The sequence below is a fragment of the Chelonia mydas genome, chromosome 6 (assembly GCF_015237465.2).
Source record: "Chelonia mydas isolate rCheMyd1 chromosome 6, rCheMyd1.pri.v2, whole genome shotgun sequence".
NCBI lineage: Eukaryota > Metazoa > Chordata > Testudines > Cheloniidae > Chelonia > Chelonia mydas.
Window position 1 is genome coordinate 35,982,245 of NC_051246.2, and position 21,874 is coordinate 36,004,118.

General features: G+C 43.1%; 1 protein-coding gene across 24 annotated transcripts in view; it reads right to left on the reverse strand.

The window, feature by feature from the left end:
- Positions 1-21,874, reverse strand: part of DENND2B (DENN domain containing 2B) — a 290,322-nt gene that overhangs the window by 136,474 nt on the left and 131,974 nt on the right. For 18 of the 24 annotated variants that reach the window (XM_043547895.1, XM_007057107.4, XM_027819487.3 and 15 more), the window contains one exon: positions 19,103-19,207. In XM_043547895.1, coding sequence (XP_043403830.1) covers positions 19,103-19,182 — 80 coding nt within the window. In that variant the 5' untranslated portion in view covers positions 19,183-19,207. Of the gene's footprint in view, positions 1-16,153; positions 16,321-19,102; positions 19,212-21,522; positions 21,569-21,874 lie in introns of those variants that run through there. The other 6 variants (XM_043547888.1, XM_043547899.1, XM_043547896.1 and 3 more) reach the window with 2 other exon arrangements.

Genomic DNA, 21,874 nt, shown 5'->3' on the forward strand with positions numbered 1-21,874 from the left:
GGAAATTTGCACATTATAATAATCTGGAGAAAGAAAACACTGTACTGCCCATTGTCATAGAACAAAAGGGTGGAAAAATAAATGAGACTGATGTTTCAATATACAATACTTAAAAATGCAGCCCGCTAGTGCAGCGAGAAGAGGGAACATATTTCCATTACACACCCTTTTATTGAGAACATGCTCATACAGGAAGACACATTGATAACATCAGAGTAGGCCAAGAACATGAAGATTATTTGAAATAAATTAGATTGTGCCAGCAAGTGAAGGTAGGGATGAAGAGCAATGAAAAGCTTGCATCAAATCATTCATTTTTGCTCTCTACAAAACAAACTACAACAAGTTTGATTTAACCAGACTAAAAACGGAATCTCATCTAATAAACTTGGAACAAACAATCCAAGGCCAAATTCTGGCTTTAAGTTACACTTCTCACAACCTCACACAGTTTGGATCACAATATTGATGTATATTTAAGCACAGACCCGTAAACTCTTGCTAGTCATTCAATGACTATCTGAATAAAAGAGATCCAAGATGTTTTCTACCCCAGAAGGTGAATTTCTTAGAACACTTTCAAAAATGGGCACCAGAGCCAATGAAACACAGAAGAGCTTGGAAGCAGCAGAGTATTTAATGCTGGGCTTCTGTTCCAACACTGTTAGCCAGAATAGAGAACTAAAGTCACTGGGAGCCAAATGGCGCCCTAGCGTGAGTACATCACCTCTCTGAGGCAGTGGATTAGCACCTGCTTTCACTGGAGCTGAATTTAGCCCAGGTCGGTCTAAAACTTACCTCCCAGCTGTACAGGATTATAGGTGACATCACTCCTTTTGATCTGAATCATATCTCCAGGGGGATAATGGAGTGCAGGGTATACACTGATAGAGTATATACTCACATTTAATTCTGGAGGTCAGCTTTGAGTATGAAGGGGAGAAAAGTCTTTGCTAACACACCTTGCTTTCTCAGGCTGTGAACAGTGACCACAAATGCCTATATACAGGTTTCGGGCGGGTTGTAGCCCCACACAGATCCCTGAATTGCACGTAATGCGCAGCATGTCAACTTTTAAAATTATTGTTCCACTCTGTATCTCTGACCAGCTCAGCTCTGGTGTTATCTCCCTGCATACCAGTATAGATTACGAACACCAGGCAGGCTGAACTACGAAACTGATTATAGACAGTATGGCGAATCGGGGCGACTGCTCTGGGACCCACGCTTTGGGGGGCCCTGCGCTTCAGTGTGCATGTGTCGTGCGGGGAGCGCTAGGCCAGCCCAGGGGGTTCGGATTAGGGGTGTCTGGGGGGCCAGGAGAGCCCAGGAGGTTAGTGGGGGGCCTGGCGCTGGCAGCGGGTTGGGCCCACGCTCACTGGTGGGAAGTCGCATTGTATTTCTTTTTCTTGCTCGCCCGCCACCGCACTGGCCACCAGCATCCTAGTGCCACTGGAACATGCCAGTGTCAGGCTGACCCCATCCATTGCCCTTTCACCCCCGACCCCACCCTTTTCAGGGACCCCCCAGCACTGGTGTCCCCTCCCCACACCTGATTTCACCTAGATAAAAAATGTTAAGGTGGGGGTCCATACAGGCTGATTTGTCCTGGGCCCTGCACCCACCTAGGGACAGCCCTGGCTATAGAAAACACTATTATTTAAAAAAGGAGGACTTGTGGCACCTTAGAGACTAACAAATTTATTTGAGCATAAGTTTCGATGAAGTGAGCTGTAGCTCACAAAAGCTTATGCTCAAATTTGTTAGTCTCTAAGGTGTCACAAGTCCTCCTTTTCTTCCTGCGGATACAGACTAACACGGCTGCTACTCTGAAACCAACTATTATTTAAATAAATTGGCCCTACAGAATTTCAAGCTTCTTTTCCTTCTATTTCTCTTTCTCATCTGACATTTTTATCACACATTTTAAATGCCATTGTCACACACTTTGCCCTTATCTGGTCATACAGGTTCCAAACTTAGTTGGAAGTTCTAATCAATCATGTTTAAGGATGTGAAATAAAAACGAGCGGGGATTTCACCCCCTTTGGATTGGTACATCCTGCTGTGTTTTTGGAATCCTACTACTCCACTCCTCAAGCAACAAATGGGACATGCTCTATCTGTCTGTCAAAACTCTGTCCCTTTTGTATGTATAAAGGGAGGAACTTGCCATTAATGATTAACAGGAACAAGACAAACAGAAAGTCCTACCATTGACTCTGACAGATTGACTTCCAGTGCATTCAGTGGCAAAGTTAAGGTTAGTTGAAAGTTACCAGCTGTCAACGGGAACATGGATGTTGTCTGCTTCTTTAAAGTCGCAGGGCAGGAGCAACCAGTTTAAAATTCTTTCCTGGAACTTTGTGATGTGAAGCAGCCTTACTGTCCATTGCCAACAAAATCACTGATTCACTTCTGAAAAGTAAAGCTGTATTGGGTCCACTAGACAACACACTCCAGTATTGGACAAGATCACTGGGCTGAACATATTCCTTAAGAACCACGTGGCTGAAGGTACTGGCTAGAGAGAAACAGAGGACGACTCCATGAGCAGCTAAGCATCCACAAGAAAATGCTTTTATCTTCACCAAGTGCTTGGAACGATGCAGTGTGTCTGCCAGCTGCCTAAATTACCACTGTCGGCTTTTAGTTTTCCTTTATCATCATCAGTTTTCCAAACTGGCAGCAAATCAAGGTGACAGCAATTTCAAATGCTCTGAAATGGAGAATGAGCTTGTTCCTGTGTTGTGTCTGAAAGTTGCTGCACCAGTTAAGCTCTCCCTATTGCCCCACTTTCCCCACTGAAGAACAGCTGCTTCCCTGGGAAGGTCCCTTTATACAGAAAAACAGGTGAGTCAGCCTGGGATCTCCAGGCTGTGATAGAAAATGAGGATTAACCAATGACCTCACTTTCCCCCTACTTAAATATTGTAAGTACTGTGCTTTCCCATCACATCAAACTTACATCAATGAGGAAAGCAAACAACATTCCCAATACCTGCCTTCCCCTAGGAGGTAAAGCGTTAGGAGACAAGCGTCCATGCATTGACTTTTCTCTTCAGGAAGGAAACATTCGTGGAACTGCCCAGAGAAAAGGTTAAACCTGCTCAGCTACTGCAATAATCCAGTCATCAGCCAGTGCCTGGGAAATTGCTGCAATGTGGAACAGAGATGATTATGATACAGGAGCGATTTTTTGAGTGCTTATGCCCTTATTCCAGCGAGAGATACAAGATAATTACATGAGCTGCTTTTTTAGCACATGCAGCTGTGAAACCAATACCTGTAAAAGTATCTGTATAAAAAGCAGTGCCCCCAAATTCAATATGACTTCTAGTCAATTCAAGAAAACAGACCAGTAGTTTTACACTGGTATGCTGGAGCTAGATTGCGGCTTGGATGCCAAATGTGCAGGGGGCTAAGACCCTCCCCCACGAGCCTGTCTACCTCTGCACAGATTGCACCCACTGACTCTCTGCACTGTGTGTGGGGGAAATGGGGGATGGGCAGAACCTTAACTGCTCTGACTAGAGCAGCTAAGCCAGCCTGATACAGTCCAGCCTAAATTTACTACTCCCAACTCTGGAGCAAGGGGGACAGAAACTGTGCCTCCGAGGGGCGTCTCTGAGTCACTGTGCCTATTGGGGCTATGCCTGGAGTGGCGCAGTTTATGGCTCACCCCTTTCTCAGGGCGAAATTAGCTGATTTATGGGACAAGAAACTGTTTTAAGCAGGGAGTAGCACCATATAGCAAATACCACAGCATTCCTTAGCTGATTTAATGCATCCATCAAGTTTGCATTGTCATATGTTAATACCTTCAAGCATGTGACAGTACAAAAATATAAAAACAGACCCCATCAGTTTACACTCAAGCACTGTATTATTAACATAAATCCCAATCGGTGCTTTATTATTCCCTTGGAACATTATCGTCAAGATCCTAAAAGCTAATTTAACACTTTTTTTTTTAAAATGTATAAAATTATAAAATTAAGGGCCTGATTCCCTTGGTCTGTCATCATAAAGAGGGCTTACAGAGGGAGTGCAATTTGCATCCACGCTAAGGCCTTTTTACAGTGCCTGAGAGGTGAAAAGAAGTTTAGTGAAAAGGAGCAGCACACCTCAAGTCTTTGGATTGTAAGCGACTCAGGGCAGGGACCTTGTCTGTCTATGCTTCTGTTAAGCACCATCCACACTATTCCGTATAAACTCTAACAATAATTGTACTCACAGCTACAAAATAATTATTCACCCAAGTATTGAAGTCTTTACTCTTATGCAAGCAAAGCTTCCACTCAAATCAGTGGCAGTTCCACCTATGTAAACTGTGGGCCCAATAACAGAACTCATACAAAACTAGATACTGCCTGGTGAGAAAAACTGAGATCTAGAATGCCATTATACTGCCTTAGGAGACAGTGGGCCTGATCTTTCACTTCATTACACTAGGCCCTTACTATGTGGGCTTCAGCTGAGGCATACTGACATGTGTCAATTGGAGGATCAGGCCCAGAAATGTCTAGCAAGTCTTTCCCAAGAGGCACTTTGGACCAGTAGTGCTCAGGTCTATATTATGTTCCCAAATGTCCTAGCAGATGGAAAAAGCCCATTTGTGAGGGCTGCTGCACAAGGTTGTGCCTGGAAAGTCTGATATAAAACAGCTCGTTATATAAATCCAAAATTGGAACTACCCTGTTTACTCATTAGCTCCAGTTCACTGCTCAGCATAAAAGGTATTTCCATAATACAGCCACAATTTTGTGGATGGATGGAATCAGCAAAGTTGTCATGTCTTGCAATTTCCATTCCTTCCTTTTTTAAAAAATAGGAGGGAACAAAAGCTTTAGCGTAACTTGATTCCAGTTTTTTCTATAGCTTCTATACCATCAGAGATTAATTCTGGTTAAAGAGCACCATTAATACATTAACCTTACTAAATAATTCCTTTACTTCACGTCCAAAATATTTTTTTAAATAGCTCAAGGATCACACTGTACCAATATTAATAAATTGGATAAGAGCATCGTTAACTTAACTAAATCATTCCTGTATTCTAACTGAAACTCTCCTCAGGCTTGCTTTATTAAAGCATATAGTACAATTTGGGCACCGTGGACAAGATTTTCAAACCTGCCTGCCTCAAATCCGGTTCCTAAAACTAGATAGGCTCAAAAAAAAAAAAAGGCTGAGCCACTACAGCTCTTACTGACTTCAGTGGGATTTGTGTGTTCTCAACACTTCTGACCATCAGACCACTTATGACAGAAAATGTTTTCTTGCGCAAAAACTGCTCCTAGATAGGGTACAGGTGAGTCGCATCATACGCACATTTAACTTATGCGAATTCAACTATACGCGCTCGGCAAAAAAAAAAAAAAAGAACAAGAAGAAGATACGTGTAAACAGTGCGGACGATTCCGCCCACCATTCCACTCAATGAGCGTGTGCCCCAGAGTGAGTGTGAGATGGAAGACGTGAATCTGCTGTTCCCTCAGTCGGTCTCAGTTCCCACGTGCCTCTCATAGGGTGAGCATCTCACTGTGCTGAGTGTGATTCTAGTGTGTAAAGATACTGTACGTATTTTTCGTACAACATGGCCCCTAAACGCAAGCCAACTATTTCATCTGGTGCTCAAAGAAATAACGATCTGTTCCAACACTGGAGGAAAAACTGGCTGTGTTGGACTTCTTGAGAGACAGTATATCGGTCTCCAACGTGGCGCGTAAATATGGCCGCAACGAATCTCGCATCTATGCCATCAAGATTCGAGAGAGAGAAATTTGTCAAGCCATGGCATCAAGTGCTCCAATAACTGCTAAGGTGACGAGGCAGGTGCGTGATAAGGCTTTAATGAAGACTGAAAAGGCATTAAACTTATGGCTGGAAGACATGAACCGTAAATGTGTGCCTATCAATGGCAACACACTGCGAGAAAAGGCTCTTAGCCTCTATGCGCTGTTCAAACCTCCCGCCGAAGAGGGACAGCCTTCTGATGAGAAGGAATTCAAAGCCAGCCAAGGTTGGCTTAACAGTTTTAGGAACCGCTTCAACCTCAAAAACATGCAGACTATTGGTGAAGCTACATCTGCCAATGAAGAGGCAGCAAAAGCCTACCCCGAATAATTAAAGAAAATCATAGAAGAAAAGGGCTATCTTCCGGAACAAGTTTTTAATGCTGACGAGACTGGGCTCTTCTGGAAAAAAAAATGCCCAACCGCACTTACACTTCGAAATCAGAAAGACAAGCCCCTGGCTTCAAAGCAGCTAAAGACCATGTGACTGTGTTGTTTTGTGGCAATGCGGCTGGGCATCTAATAAAGCTTGCTCTACACAGGGCTGCAAATCCCTGTGCCCTAAAAGGCAAGAACAAAAATCTCCTGCCTATGTTCTGGAAATCAAATAAAAAGGCTTGGGTGACAGCAGCATTATTTCTGGATTGGTTCCACAAGTGTTTCATTCTGGAGGTCAAGTGGTACCTCGAAGAGAAAGGACTTGACTTTAAAGTGTTGCTGATCGTAGACAATGCTCCTGGCCACCCTGCGGCACTCCAGTTTGCGCATAATGATGTTGAAGTCGTCTTTCTCCCCCCCAATACCACCTCCATCCTCCAACCTCTCGACCAAGGCGTGATTCGCTGTTTCAAGGCCACGTACACGTGGCTTACGTTCTCACGGATATGTAGCGCTATGGATGCTGATCCCAATCTTAATGTGATGGACTGTTGGAAGTCCTTCAACATTGCCGATTGCATCACTTATATTTAAAGAGGCAATGGATGCAATCAAGCCTGAAACAGTCAATGCATGTTGGCGAAACCTATGGAAAGAATGTGTGAATGATTTTAAGGGTTTTCCGACCATTGACAAAGAAGTGAAATGCATTATTCAGGTGGCCAGGCAAGTGGGTGGTGATGGCTTCGTCGACATCCTAGAGGAAGAAACTGAAGAATTAATTGAGAGCCACAGAGAAACATTGACTAACGAAGAGTTAGAGGAACTGATAAAATCGTCTACAGAAGACGAAGATGACGACGACGAACAGGAAGAGCCAGCAAGTTGGAATCTTCATACATTTGCTTAAGTGTTCCAAGCAGCAAAACACTTGAATGATTTAATTTCTGAATATAATCCTTCTATGGAACGAAGCCTCAAAATCACACGTAGTATTACGGACGATTAGAGACCGTATCAAGCAATGTTTGAGCAGCTCAAGAGAAAACAGCGACAGTTGCCAATCGCCATGTTTTTCCTGGAAAAACAACCAACAGCAGATGAGCCTACGCAATCAACTTCTCGAGCTGAACCAGAGCCAACCACTTAGTCTACGACTCACTTTCCGTCACTCAAGCTCTCTGTCACCTCCGTCTCCTGGATCGACATCAAGCCCTGACGACCCCCTGTAATTACCCCCTGTAATTAAAAATACAGTACTGTAAAATTATATTTGAATAATTCTTTATTCTATACTGTACATTACTGTATAAATTATACATTTATACATATTACTGTTCAGGGTTGTATACACAAAACCATGTACAGTATACTGTACTTTATGGGCGATTTAAGGGATTTTCAAGGGTAATTTTGACTATACGTGATTTTAGTCTTACACGCTGACTTTAGAACCTAACTCCCACGTAAGATGTGACTCCACTGTATGTAGGATTGACGAACCTAATTATGGAAAAAATACTACACAAGCACACGGTTAATAATGGGGACAGCTCAACATGTGTATTGTATTAGCTCCCATTTCAGTTTTCCCCCTGCAGAAAATTACTTAATGGCTACTTCAACAGCGGAATATGCTTTTCAAGCACCAACATAGGGATGTCCCTCTGTATGGAGAGTGAATCAGGACACATGGCTTACACCAAATGGCTATGTGATGGTCCATCTGATAAAGTCACTGAAGGAAACTTAAGAGTCAGAAGCCAGTTCATTTCTTTCTCGACAGGTATCTAGACAGACTATTTCATTCTGACACTGACACTGCAAAAACACACAGTATTACTTTTCACTCATTTAAAAAAAATTATTTTCAAAAGCTTTCTTTGGGTTTCATTCTATATCAACGTTTATTGTGTCTATTTGAATTTTCTGTTTCGCTAAGGTAAAAATTTCTCCTAAGGGGAACTGAATAGCTCAGGGAAATGGTAACAGAACACACAATCTTTCCTTCTAAATCACTAGTTCAAACCCAGATCAAAATAGGAAGTAAATGGAAATCATTCCCCTTTGGTGACGGCTTTACAGTGAGCCACTGAAAAGACTTAGTGGTCTCAGACTAGCTCCTAATGGACAGATGTCCATACAATAAAAGACAACATTACAAATGGTCATGCTTGGCACCCTCAGTGGTAGTCTCACTGCAAAGGCCAAGGATTGAAAGGACCATGGAGACAAGATTTTCTTCCTAGAAAACGAGTTCTACCAGCACAGGTTTGAAACACATTGGTAGGGTAACGTGAAAGCACTTTGCCGGTCACCACTTGTGCTATTCCTTTTCTGGGCTTCTTTCTCCCGGTAGGTCAAGCAAGCACTCTTTACCAGCAACAAATATACTTAAACGCTTTTTGCTAGAGCCATGTGGATTTCCAGAAGTTATTTAATGAACTTTGTTATCTTGTTCATCACTATTACTCCTTTCTCCCTAATGTTGCATAGTAGGCAAAATAAACATTTCCAAATTCATACTGAGCTAATATTTTATTGTAAAAAAATAGCAGACTAGTTCAATCCTCAACACTATCGTTTTTGGAATAATAATGCAAAAAAAGATCATCAATAATAAAACGATTATTTAATGCAGTAAATATTGTAATGCAATACTAGTCTAAGCCAGCGGTTCTCAAACTGTGGGTTGGGACCCCAAAGTGGGTCGCTACTGGGGTTACCAGCGCTGGCATTAGATTGGCTGGGCCCCAGGGCCAAAGCCTGAGCCCCACCACGCAGGGCGGAAGCGAAAGCCTGGGCAGCGGGGCTCAGGTTACAGGCCCCCTGCCTGGGGCTGAAGCCCTTGGGCTTTCCGCCCCCCGCCACCGCTTGAGGTGGTGGGGCTCAGGCTTTAGCTTTTCCTGCCTCCACCCCCAGGGCGATGGGGCTTGGGCAGGCTCAGCCTTCAGTCCCCTACTCCTGGGGTCATGTAGTAATTTTTATTGTCAGAAGGGGGTCGCGGTGCAATGCAGTTTGAGAACCCCTGGTCTAAGCTATCTCTATTCTGGAAACATAGTATGAGTTCCATGGCAAACATTGCTCCTAGTGTAATCTCTCAAGGCTGCTTTATCAATCCACAGTTTATTTTCCTCCTTATTATCTCTTCAGTGAATTTAACAAACATCACTACTGCAGAAATATAGGGGGAAAATAGATTACTTTAATTTTGGCCTGCTTGTTGCTATGTTTAAAGGCTGTGTAAAGCATTCAAAGGCCTCTGAAATTAGACTACACTGGGAAATAATTTGCTTGCATATATTCACACACACACACACATATATATTAGCTGGAGAGCATAATAATAATAAAAACCTCTTACTTTATAAACCATGTGAAACAAAATGCAATCAAAACTCCTTTCTGATTTCATTTGTAAAAAGTTGTGTGCATATGAAAATGAGATATCCCAGGACTAATCCTGAATTCCTAACAGTGATAAAACTCTTATTGACTTCAATGGAAGATTTGTCTGAAAAAAAGAGTTCATTTACAGTCAGCTAGGTCTTTTCCTGAGATAAGTATTTATAACAAGAATTTGAAATAAGTTACCATAGCCAGAAACTAAACAGCGAAATGCCCCATTCTGGGATTCCACCACAAGCTGGGTGAGAAATCTTGCCTTCCCAAGAGTATTTCACACACATACACCCCACCATACCTCCTAAGCAATCACACCTTTCTCTGAGCACATGCACAGGGCAGCTGAACTGGAGTTAACCCCTCATTCACTGGGAACCAGTACCCTGTCAAAGGCCCATTAGAGCTGTGGTTCTCAACCAAGGGTATGTGTACTACTGGGGAGATGCAGAGGCCTTCCAGGGGGTACATCAATTCATCTAGATATTTGCCTAGTTTTAGAAACGGCTACATAAAAAGCACTAGCACAGTACAAACAAAAATTTCATACAGACTACTTACTTGTTTATACCGCTTTACATACTATATACGGACACGTAAGTACAATATTTATATTCCAATTTATTTCTTTTATAATTATATGGTAAAAATGAGAAAGTCAGCAATTTTTCAGTGATAATGTGCTGTGACATTTTGTATTTTTATGTCTGATTTTGTAAGCAACTGATTTTTAAGCGAGTTGTAACTTAGGAGTACGCAAGACAAATCGGGATACAGTAGTCTGGAAAGGTTGAGAGCCACTGCATTAGAGCAACAAGGGACAGCGGTGGAATTCAGATCCAGATCCAAACTTTCCCGAAGTCCAGAGGCAGGATTTGGATCCGTGTTTTCATTTAATCCCATCTCTAACAGAGTTGTGATGTTTCTATTCCTTGGCAACTTCATAAACTCTGCCCTGTCATCATCCGCAGCACAAATCAGCAGAGCCCTGCAAATCTGCGGATATCCACTTTCTATCCGAGGATCATGTTTGTGGATCATGAATCGAGTGCGGATGCAAATACTGGGCTCTACAAATCAGAGTGGCACACTCTGGGTTTCTGTATTCCAATGCAAACTTCCAATTCATGCAACAACAGAGATCTCTACACTTTTCTGAATCTGAAGGAACTTTGCACTGCTGAGAACTAACCTTCTGAAATCTTGGTCAGATGCATAGTTCGTATTGAACTATGCTTTTAATGAAATAGAATACTTACTAATGGATCTCAAGTCAGTTATTCAATTTCCATAACATTCTGGCTGAAGCTTATTTAAACTGTTTTCTAAACCTCAGTGCCTAAAAAAAAGAGCCAAATCTCATAGTGGTTTCAATAACTTGACATATTGCTTACCCTCAGCAGATTTTTATTAAACCACTATTTGTCCAACGGTATAGCTGAATTCAACTTTCAGTTTCTTTGACAAAATGTAAAAGCCCTAACCTGCCTCAAAGTAAGAGATACATGCTTTCCGTGGGCTTTGCATAATACTCATGGATAATAATGTAAGCTTTCTCAGTGGTATTCCACAGAGTAGATGAATATTTTTGGCCTGATAGAGTCTCCTTGTCAGATCACTTGGGCTCATTCCTCAGTCCCTGATCCAATTGCTCAGCACTGCCTCAACCACACAAAGCAGCTGGAAAGCTGCCTTAAAGGGGAAGCTGATGATCCTGGATAGGTGCCACCTGCTCCCTCTTTTCTAGGTAGCGAGCGTGTCAGGGTGGGGAGGGACATGTCAGGAGCGGGAGTGCTTGGCACTCACTCCACCTGAACCGCAGCTAGTGCGGCAGTCCCAATGGGGCTACTACAGCTAGTATAACTTAGAAGCCTGAGGGCTGCTTTAAGTTACACTGGCATCTGGTTTCAAAGGTGAAAGTAAGCCGGTATGGTCCAGTACGGCGTACTGGTAAGAGCTGGTACTCAGCTGACCGTACTGGCAGTGGCCGGGAGCCCCGGGGCTCCGGCGGCGATTTAAAGGGCCCGGAACTCCTGGCCGCTGCTACCGTGCTAGCAGCTGGAGCCCCGGCTCTTTACATCGCTGCCGGAGCCCCGAGGTAGCGCCAGAGGTGGCTGGAAGCCCCAGGTCCTTTAAATCGCCGCCGGGCCATGCTGAAGGGCTGGCTGGAAGAGTCTGGCTCCAGCCCCGCCCCTTTCGCCAAGGCCCCGCCCCTTCCCATTGAGCCTCCTCCCTTCCCCCCCACCCCCTTGCTCAGGACCCCAGCCGCCCTGCGTACCGATAAGTCCCTTAAGTTACTTTCGCCCCTGGTTGGTTTAGACATTGGCCACCCAAGAGTGCGGGAACAGAAAGGTGGCTTAAACTTTACACTCAGCGCAGTTGAAGATTGAGCTCTTTGCCTCAAGCTTGAGCTTTTCACTCACCTTATCAAGTTGACTCACCAGGACCAAAGACCACTGAAAAGCACAACTCATTCAAGTGTGTGTAGGATTCCAGGAACTGTTAAGCCAGGTACTCATTTATAAGGCTAACCAATGGCCTAAGAAAAACACCACACTAGATGAGTTCCTGCATTCACTCAGCACATACCTATATCTATACCTATATGTACTACACCTACAGAAATCCAAAATCTTAATTGTAATGTTCTTTATTCTACGTTGGTATGCTATTTTGGCACAGTTACATTCCAAGCAATTCAAAATACCTCAGGATCCTCCCTCCAATGTACATTGGGTTAGTTTGCTTACAGCCCAGAAAGAATCTTGCCTTGTATTAAGTATGCATCCATATTGAATCTGCAATGAGATTTCCAGACTTGTTCAAAGAACAGTTTACTTGACCATAATATTAACAACTAAAATTTTATGGATAGCTTTCCATGCAGAGGTCCCAAATCTTTCAAAAAACTTTACAAACTATAAATAGATCATTTCACCCATCTTTAATATACAGACACCTCTGAGATGGAAGGAAACAGCTTTTAAACGATGCACAGCAACACTATCCAAATTCTTAGAAAGTGAGGAATACTTTATCCAACCGCAAATACAGGAGAAAGTTAAGTACTATGCCACTGTGACAATAACTATTACATGTATATTTATTATTATTTATTTGTATTACACCAGTGCCTAGAAGCTGCACACAAGACCAAAACCTCATTGTCCTAGGCACGGTACAGACACATAGTAAGAGACAGTCCATACCTTGAAGAGCTTATGAACTAAGTAGACCATACAGACACAGCTGGGAGAAAGGAAGTATTATCAGCATCATTTTACAGACAAGGTACTGTGGCACAGAGAGACTAAGGGCATGTCTATCTGAACGCTTACTCTGCAGCAAGCTGGGTTGTAAATCTACCCTGCCCTAGCCTGCTGCACACTAAACACAAACTGCCTAGGGAATTCGTGGAAGCTCCTTCAAAAAGAGGCTGGATAGCCACCTGTCTTCAGTGGTTTAGACATAACAAACCCTGCATCTTGGCCAGGGATTAAACTAGATGACCCTTGCGGTCCCTTCTACCCCAATTGTTCTATGATTCTAACTGTCCGTGTGGACCCTGCTGCCAAGCACTAAGGGTTCCATGACACGCTTCCACGTATTCCTGTTTCAAAGCAGGGCAGATCAAAGCGAACAATGGAAGGTTCAGTGTGAAGCAGCAGGGTCCCAAACGGACACCTAGCGTGTGGCACACCAGTGCCAGGCAGACTTACACCCCAGCTTGCCACAAACTAGGTATTCATGTAGACAAACCCTGTGTGACTTGCCCAAAGTCACTCAGGGAGTCACAGCAGAACTAGGAGTTGACCTCAGATCTTCTGAATTCCAGTCCAGTGCCTTAACCACAGCCATACAGCACCTTCCATCCAGAAAGGGATCTCAAGGCATTTATAAACATTACTGAATTTAAATTCAACCTCATAACAGACATGAGATAAGTAAATACCTTGATTCCCATTTTATTATGGTTATCCGCATTGTGTTAAACTGTGCAAGTATATAAACAAACATACAATCCTGGCCCAAAGTGCTTAATATACCAGTGAGAGCCCGTGCAACTCTTCCACAGTGACATAGTTAATCCATGGCCAATCCTAAAATAGAAAACCAGACCTCCCTTGCTTCGACCACAAAACCATTCAACCTCCAATCTAGGCAGATGGGAAGTCACCTGCATGAGTTATCCGACAGTAAAGCTTAAGCATAAGCTAAAGATAGAACCATGTTTTGACTAATCTTGGATGTACCCAGGTCAAGGCACATGACTGCACAAGCATTTCTTTAATAGAAGCAGCACTTTCCCCTCCCTACTCAGACAGATTTGCTCCTGAAGCAAAATAACCTTAGGGATGCAACCCTTTACCCATACAGTTTTCCAGGGTAACTCTGCAATTTAAATGACTGTATCTGGCACCTTGACACAAGATATCAAGGTGGCTGGTGCACTTGTTAGCTCAGACACTGTACCTTTGCACATTCTTTTATTTTAGAGCTCCTCTTGCCTAGAGAAAAGAGATTTCCATTTCTCTGGCTGGACCTCATATGGTATAATCTTTTATTCAAAATACTAAGGCATTTCTACTGGGCTCATTAACATGTAAAAAGGAGTTCTCTCACTTTCTGAAAGAGGGATACGTGCTATAAACTTATTTTGAATGATGAAGGTTATTTTGGCCGAACAAGAACTGAGTTTTGGAGATTGCTCCAGATGCAATATCTTGTTTTATTAATGTTCAGACACAATAGTGATGTCTCAGCTTAATCAAGAACTTTTTTTTAATGCTTTTGTCATTTGGCTCTGATATTTGCTTCTTCATTACAGAAACATAACTAAGACCAAGACCTCTGTCTGGATATGGACTAGCTAAGTATGGACATGTTTTCAAGCCAGGGAAGAGTAGCTAGCTGATATGTCTCTTTCCCACTGTCTGGTTTTGTTGTTCTACTATTTCTAAGCATTAAGTCAATTACTATTGAAAACAGTTTTGTCTGGTTGCATGAGTTTAATTATTACTTACCAGGCTCTAAAAGAAAAGAACATTATATTGATCGATCAAAATCTGATAGATCTACCTCTATCTGATTGATAGATAAGATAGATCTTCTTTCCAAGAAGATATATTCTGCCCTCACAGGAGGATAGACTCAGCTAATAGTTTTCATCAAATCCTATGACCAGTAGGAAGATGATTGGTTACTGGGAGATAATTACACCTGTGTCATGCTATAATCAGCACTTTATGAAATGCTACCCCTGCAAATTGTATAGAAATCATATACTGTACTATGGTCTTGCAAATCTCTAATCAAATCCTATTTTAAATGGAGACAATGACTGCTCAGTTTAAGTGGGTTATTTAGCATGTTTACAGTAAATCACCCCACGCCTTAAAACAAAACTTTTATTTTGCCAGCGCCTAATGTGTTGATTTAAGTCTAATTAAAAAGGAAGAAATTTCTCAGTTGACTCAATTAGCATCCTCTTGCACAGCCTCATAAAGTCAGGTCATCCAGGCCGATTACAGAAAGGCAAAGTAAAGGATGCAGAATTTAAGCATGGCAAGCTATTAAACTTCTCACTTGTCATGTTACTATGATTCAGGATTAGCTCTAGATTTATGCCCATGCTTGCACCTACAAATTCTACATTACTTTACCAGAGTCAAAACATATGATGATGAGACTATGGAAAGAAAGGACATTTGACGCTTACTGTCACATGTCCTTAGAACTCAGGCAGGCATACACTTCTAAAGAATATTAATGTTAGAAATGATTTGAACCAGAACTGTAGATCCAAAGTTCAGTAAAGTCTAGCTCCAAACATCCCAGCTCAGACCTGTCTCTATAATGGCCTCAGACTGACACACCAAATCAGGCTCTAAGATGGATGGATGGATAACTGGTATATAAGTGGCAAGTATCATAATTACCATTCGTATACACCTCTTAATCTTGAGGCTGTAAGAATCTGGCTCTGAACTCAAGCCCATCTCTAATTAAGACAGACGCTCTTCTCTCCCGCCTCCCCCCACCCCCTCCGCCCCAAATATTATTTTGTGTTCTTTTGCTATATTGTAAAAAAGAGACACCAGGAGAGCCTAGTGCTGTGGACTGGCAAATTTAGGAATGGACCAGACCCTCAGGTCCATTCCTGGTGAAACCTAACTGAGCTACGGATGTACAGTCCATCTCTAGCAGAAAGGCATCAATACACCACGTGAAGTGACACATGCCACTAGCCTGTTGCCCAGTATAATTGGGAAGCAATGTAAAGAAGAGGAAAGGTAAATCTGCACAGTGAAAGAAATCAGGAGGGGCTCAGGAAAGAATACAAAACTCAAGACGAGAGACTTGGTGCAGAAATAAAATTTACTTGGTTCATAACATGATTTTATCTGTAGATTGAAAAACTCTTTAAATCTTTGAGTAAATATAATTATCCTCATTTTATGGATGGGAAAATGAAGATACAGAGCCTTTAAAAGGCTTGCCAAGGCCACAAAGCCAGGCATCAACAGAGATGGGGATGGAGCGCCACTGACATCAATGGCAAAACTCCCACTTACTTCAACAGGGTGAGGATTTCACCCCAGATTCTTGACCCTGTGCTGCATGTGCTGTACCACACTACTTCTCAACAATTTAGGATGAGGCCATTTAACCCAAAGGAGAAAAAAGTATGCAGTCCGTGTGACCCACACAGCACAGCCAGGAGAGAAGAAGTGGGAGATGGCTGAAACAGAGAAATAGAAAGATTTGACACAGAAGGTTGAATAGGAAGCCAGCAAAACAAGCAGATACATCAAATTAAGAAAGATAAACAAAACTGAGAACAAACCCAGGTAGTTTAAAAACAAAACAGTCAAAGGCATCATTAGAAATAGTTTTCCTTTAAAGCAAAAAGGAAAAAGAAAAAAGCTGTAAATGTTTTTTCTTCCAGTGTTTCCACATTGACAATTTCATAACTTAATTTATATTTTTTTCTTTTCTGCTTGTGGTTGGAAAAGTTCAGAATAAAATGGCAGGTATGCCAAGCCAAGCCAAGCCTGGACATCAGTTACAAATTGACACATAGCACACTACTGGGATCAAAACCAAAGCCCACAATTCCCCATCTCTCTGAACTACAGAAAATTCTTTCCTGGGTATCTGGCTGGTGAATCTTGCCCATATGCTCAGGGTTTAGCTGATCGCCATATTTGGGGTTGGGAAGGAATTTTCCTCCAGGGCAGATTGGAAGAGGCCCTGGAGGTTTTTTGCCTTCCCCTGTAGCATGGTGCATGGGTCACTTGCTGGAGGAATCTCTGCTCCTTGAAGTCTTTAAACCACGATTTGAGGACTTCAATAGCTCAGACATAGATGAGAGGTTTTTCGCAGGAGTGGGGGGGGGGGGGGGTGAGATTCTATGGCCTGCGTTGTGCAGGAGGTCGGACTAGATGATCATAATGGTCCCTTCTGACCTTAGTATCTATGAATCTATGAAACTCATACCTCAGTATCAGCTACCTCTGCCTGCAGATACGCTGCTATCGACTGTCACCTCTAAGGACTTATTCCGCTTTGGATAAATCATTCTGTACTTATGTTGGCTTCATCCATCTAAATCAGATCTTATTTACACTGTGCGGGCGGAGCAGAGGGATGGCCGTTGGCACTAGCCTGATTACACCATTGCAAATATCAAGCATAAATACACTACTCTGGTATAAACTGTGACTTGTACTGGTGCAACTTCCTGCAGGTGATAATGCACTGGTGCAAGCCGTGGCTTAAAATGATGTAGCACATCTACACTAGGGGTTTGCAGCACAGTACCTACAATAGTGCAACCCTACCTCCAACTCAATATAAACAACCAAAAACAATGCAGACAAGATGCAGTAGCCTTCCCCTACCCTCCCTCTCCATAACATTTATTTTTAGATCCACATCCACTCCAGCACCCCAGTTCTACTGCAGCCTTGGACACAAATGTATTTAAAGCCTTCAAGTGCTAGATTGAGAGCTCTCTAGGGCTGAGAGTATCCTTCTTACTTCTTTGTACAGTGCCTAGTACAAAGGTGCTATTGCAATACAAATAACAAAACAAAGTCTATAAAAGGACTCAATCTAAACTGAACTGGATTGACAATAATTTTTTAATTTGCATCACAAAGCAATACACCGGGCAATGCTTCTCAAAGGAGATTAGCATCAAATCAACTTTGCTGTCTCTAGAGCATAAATGAAAACATCAGTTTTGGATGTTGCACCTGCTAGCTATAAACACAGGGGCAATGAGAAATATCATTGCATGGGAGCAGTAGCTGGCTCCATTCCTCAGCTCATGTTGTCATTACACTGAGCTTCAGTCCTGACCTGTATCCACTCCCATTGTGCTAGGTGTAGTACCTACACACAGTAAGAGGGAGTCCCTGCTTAAAGTCTAAATAGACAAAGGGTGGGACAAAGGGATGTAACACATTAGAAGGAAACTGGGAAATAAGGCATAGAGAGGTGAAATGACTTGTCCGAAGTCACACATATATTTAGCCCAGGTCCCCTGAGTCCTAGTCAGTGCCTTAACCACAAATCCTCCTCCGAAGGCTAATCCATCCTAAGTGAAATCAGTCAGTGAGCAGCAGCAGCAGCTCCACAAAGACATATCACATGAGGAGTGACTGGACGTGTTCTCAGACACTGCTATCTCCAGTCCCTGCTAGCATCACCCTTTGCCTAGCACAGGGGTGGGCAAACTACAGCCTGCAGGCCACATCTGGCCCAGCAGCCATTTTAATCCAGCCCTTGAGCTCCCGTTGGGGAGCAAGGTCTGGTGCTTGCCCCGCTCTGGCACTCCAGCCGGGGAGCAGGGTCGGGGGCCGTTGTGCGCGGCTCCAGGAAGCAACGGCATGTCCCCCCTCCTGCTCTTATGCATGGGGCAGCCGGGGGCTCTGCTCCGCATGCTGCCTGCGCCCCAAGCGCCACCCCCGCAGCTCCCATTGGTCGTGAATCATGGCCAATGGGAGCTTCAGGGGAGGTGCCTGCAGACGGGGCAGCATCTCCATGTAGGAGCTGGATGGGGGACATGCCGCTGCTTCCGGAAGCCACTTGAGGTAAGCGCTGCCTGGCGTCTGCACCCCTGAGCCACCCCTCATACCCCAAACCCCTGCCCCAGCCCTGATCCCCCTCCTGCCCTCCAAAGCCCTCGGTCCCAGCCTGGAAAACCTCCTACAGCCCAACCCCTTATCCCCAACCCCACCCCAGAGCCCGCACCCCAAGCCAGAGCCCTCACCCCAATTTCGTGAGCATTCATGGCCCACCATACAATTTCTGTACCCAGATGTGGCCCTCAGGCCAAAAAGTTTGCCAACCCCTTGCCTAGCACATATTCTTCTGCTCTCCTAGTGTTGGAAATCTGAGACTTAATTCCAAAACCAAATCAACCTTTTCCAGAGTTTCTGGGACAAAATGTTGAGACATACAAAATTATCCACAGAAATGTTTACTTTAAATTTCACAGTCTGCAGTGGACTTACCGATCCAAAGTATCCTGAGGCACTTTACTCCCTCCAGCTATGTTAGTGGCACTAGCATTCTTGTTGGCCGTCATGGTCATTTCTGCTCTCTCTGGATTTGGATACCTGCAAGAAACCAAGTCAAGCGAATTAAGCTTAAATAGGGCTGAATTGGCAATTAAGCTTTCCAAAGTGCTAGAGATAATATCCCCAAAATACCATGTCAGCAACGGGCAAAACCCAGAGCGTCTTCTCGTTTTGCAAAATCTGGTCCGCCAGATAATGATTTTGCAAAACCAAAACCCCTGACCAATTGTGGTTCAGATCTGAATTCCATTTTTTCAGACCCAAAGTTGAAGTGATAGATGTGTGGGGGTTGGGTACATGGCTCTGATTTTGGCGCATCCCTATTAGTACGGAGATGGGTCTTCGTTTTGCAAAATTTCACTAATTGGCTTTGGCTCCCTGTCCAACAGTGCTTGCACAGAAATCAGTAGTTGCAGTGAGTGACACTGGCAAATGATAAAGCTGAGCTTAAAGTTCTGGCTACTCTAAAAAAATCTAAGAAACTTAACACAGTTTGTGTCCACACTACACCTTTTTTGAACACAGCCATCAGCACATTGCGGAATCATGCTCAAACCTGTTGGTTACTGAAGAGATCCACGGATGGTTCTGACTAGCTCCCCAGCAGCCATGAGATTATTTAAGTAAAGAGGCCTTGAGATACTAAAATAGGCAATAAAACTGATTCTGCCTTCCTGCTCTGCAGAAAGGTGGTAATAACTCCTAATTACTTCCTAGCAGTACTGCAGGATAGGATCTGGGAACAAACCAAAAGCCATAAATTAAATTTTAAATCACAATGAAAAATATACATATCCAATTATTATTTCTAGAATTTCCAATCTAAACAAAATCTAACATTCCTGAGTTTACAGATTCCTTATGGATGGCCTGATGTAAAAGAGCATCCAAATGCTGTTAAAAATGGACAAATTTTGTTTGTTCTGTTTTATACCCAGGAGGCACAAAGAATAACCAGAATCCTGTAGGAATGACAATGTGGAGATGGCAGGCCGTGTGGAGAAGACCTTGCTGATGTAGCCCCATGAGACACATACAAACAAGAAATATATCTATCAGCTTGCTTCTCAACTGCAAAGGGGCTTAGATGTGTAAAGCAGGAATTGCTGAGCAAAAAACACATTCTGGAAAAAACTCAGTGGTAAACGGGGAGAGATGGTGAGTGGTAACTCTGTGTTCGGCAAGTCCCACAAGTATGTGAGAAAGGAATGCCAGAGAAACACTGAATTGTTCAGTCACGCTCCCAGGAGCCAAAAGAGGGGGACTGCACAGACTGAGTTGACTTTTGCAACATCTCCACATACTGGCAAAGAAACAACCCATTACTGAGGGATTGATTCTGCCCGCATCCCACTGATGTCAGTGAGAATTTTGTGCAGAGATCAAGAGCAGAATATAGCCACTAAGTCTTTGGGCCAGATTCTAATCCCAGATGTGTGACTGGTGCACTCCTTCATCACACACCTCTTCAGAATAGACCCCTAGCTCTGTGGATTGCCTGCATCATAGTCCCTCTCCACTGGTACAGAGCAGTGCTCTGCTTACAGCTGCTTTAGTGGCATTCCTTGGCTGTTATAAAAATGTTTTGCCAAAACCCTACCTTTAAATACCACACAGCATCCCTCATGAGGGAAACAAGACAAAACTCAGGTACCATAAACACGAAGTGGGCCCTTGATTTAGGATGCTGGCACACTCCCAGACACTAGCTCTCAATGGCTTTTGAGCTCTCAGTAGCCTGGAGCTTGTGTTGCTGAGTTGCCACCCAGGGGCTGCTTAAGCCCTGACCAGAATTGCGGACTGCGGAGCCTATAAATAGCATAGTTAATGCAACAATAAAAAGCATTGCAAGACGTGCTGTTTACCTAAACCCATCATAAATCAAGGCTGCTTGAAAAGCGATGCTGACAGATGAGCTGGGTATTGACAACACATAAAGCCTTGTACAAACAGACTCAGCACTGCGAAGAGGACCTTCTCTAAACTGTTTTATTCCACTGCAAATAAGGTCACAGAAAATTCCTGTGGAATGCAGCTCAAACTGTAGAATCACTTATACAAACTACCGATTCCAGGAGTTTTCTGATTGTCTTACGTGTATCCGCTTTCCCAGATCAGATGAAAGTTTTTCCCAGTCACTGATATTTTTTCTGCACTAAAGTTCCCCAAATTCCGCTAAGGTCTCAATGTTATTGTTGTTATACATTCCAGATAGCAGAGCTGCAATGAATTGCCTGCTACAATTGGGAAAGGACTTCTTTGGAAAAAAAAAAAAAACACTCTGAAGTTAGCCAGGCTTTCTAGGATTGCAAACTCCACAATCAACCAATAGCTTTGTAGTACTTTCCACTCACCAGTGCTTGTACTGGGGAAGACTGTCTGAATCACTAATACAAGGTGCTGAAAATAAATGAAATAAATACAGCATAATGTCAAACAATGACCTTTACTATACATGTGCTATATCCATTTTAGAAGACTTACTTTTCTGTTAGGAACCAAGGTGGACTAATTTGATTCAAGAAACCTGGGACACAAATCTGTTTTAGAGGTGCTGCAGAGTAGCGTAAAACTTAGGAAAGATGCACACACCCCTAATAAAAAAGTATTTTCTGTTTGGAGCATCTTTGCAGCACTATGAAACTTGATATAATTGTTTTCACATCAAATATGTGATAATTTAAACCCTGTATTTCAAAGCTACCA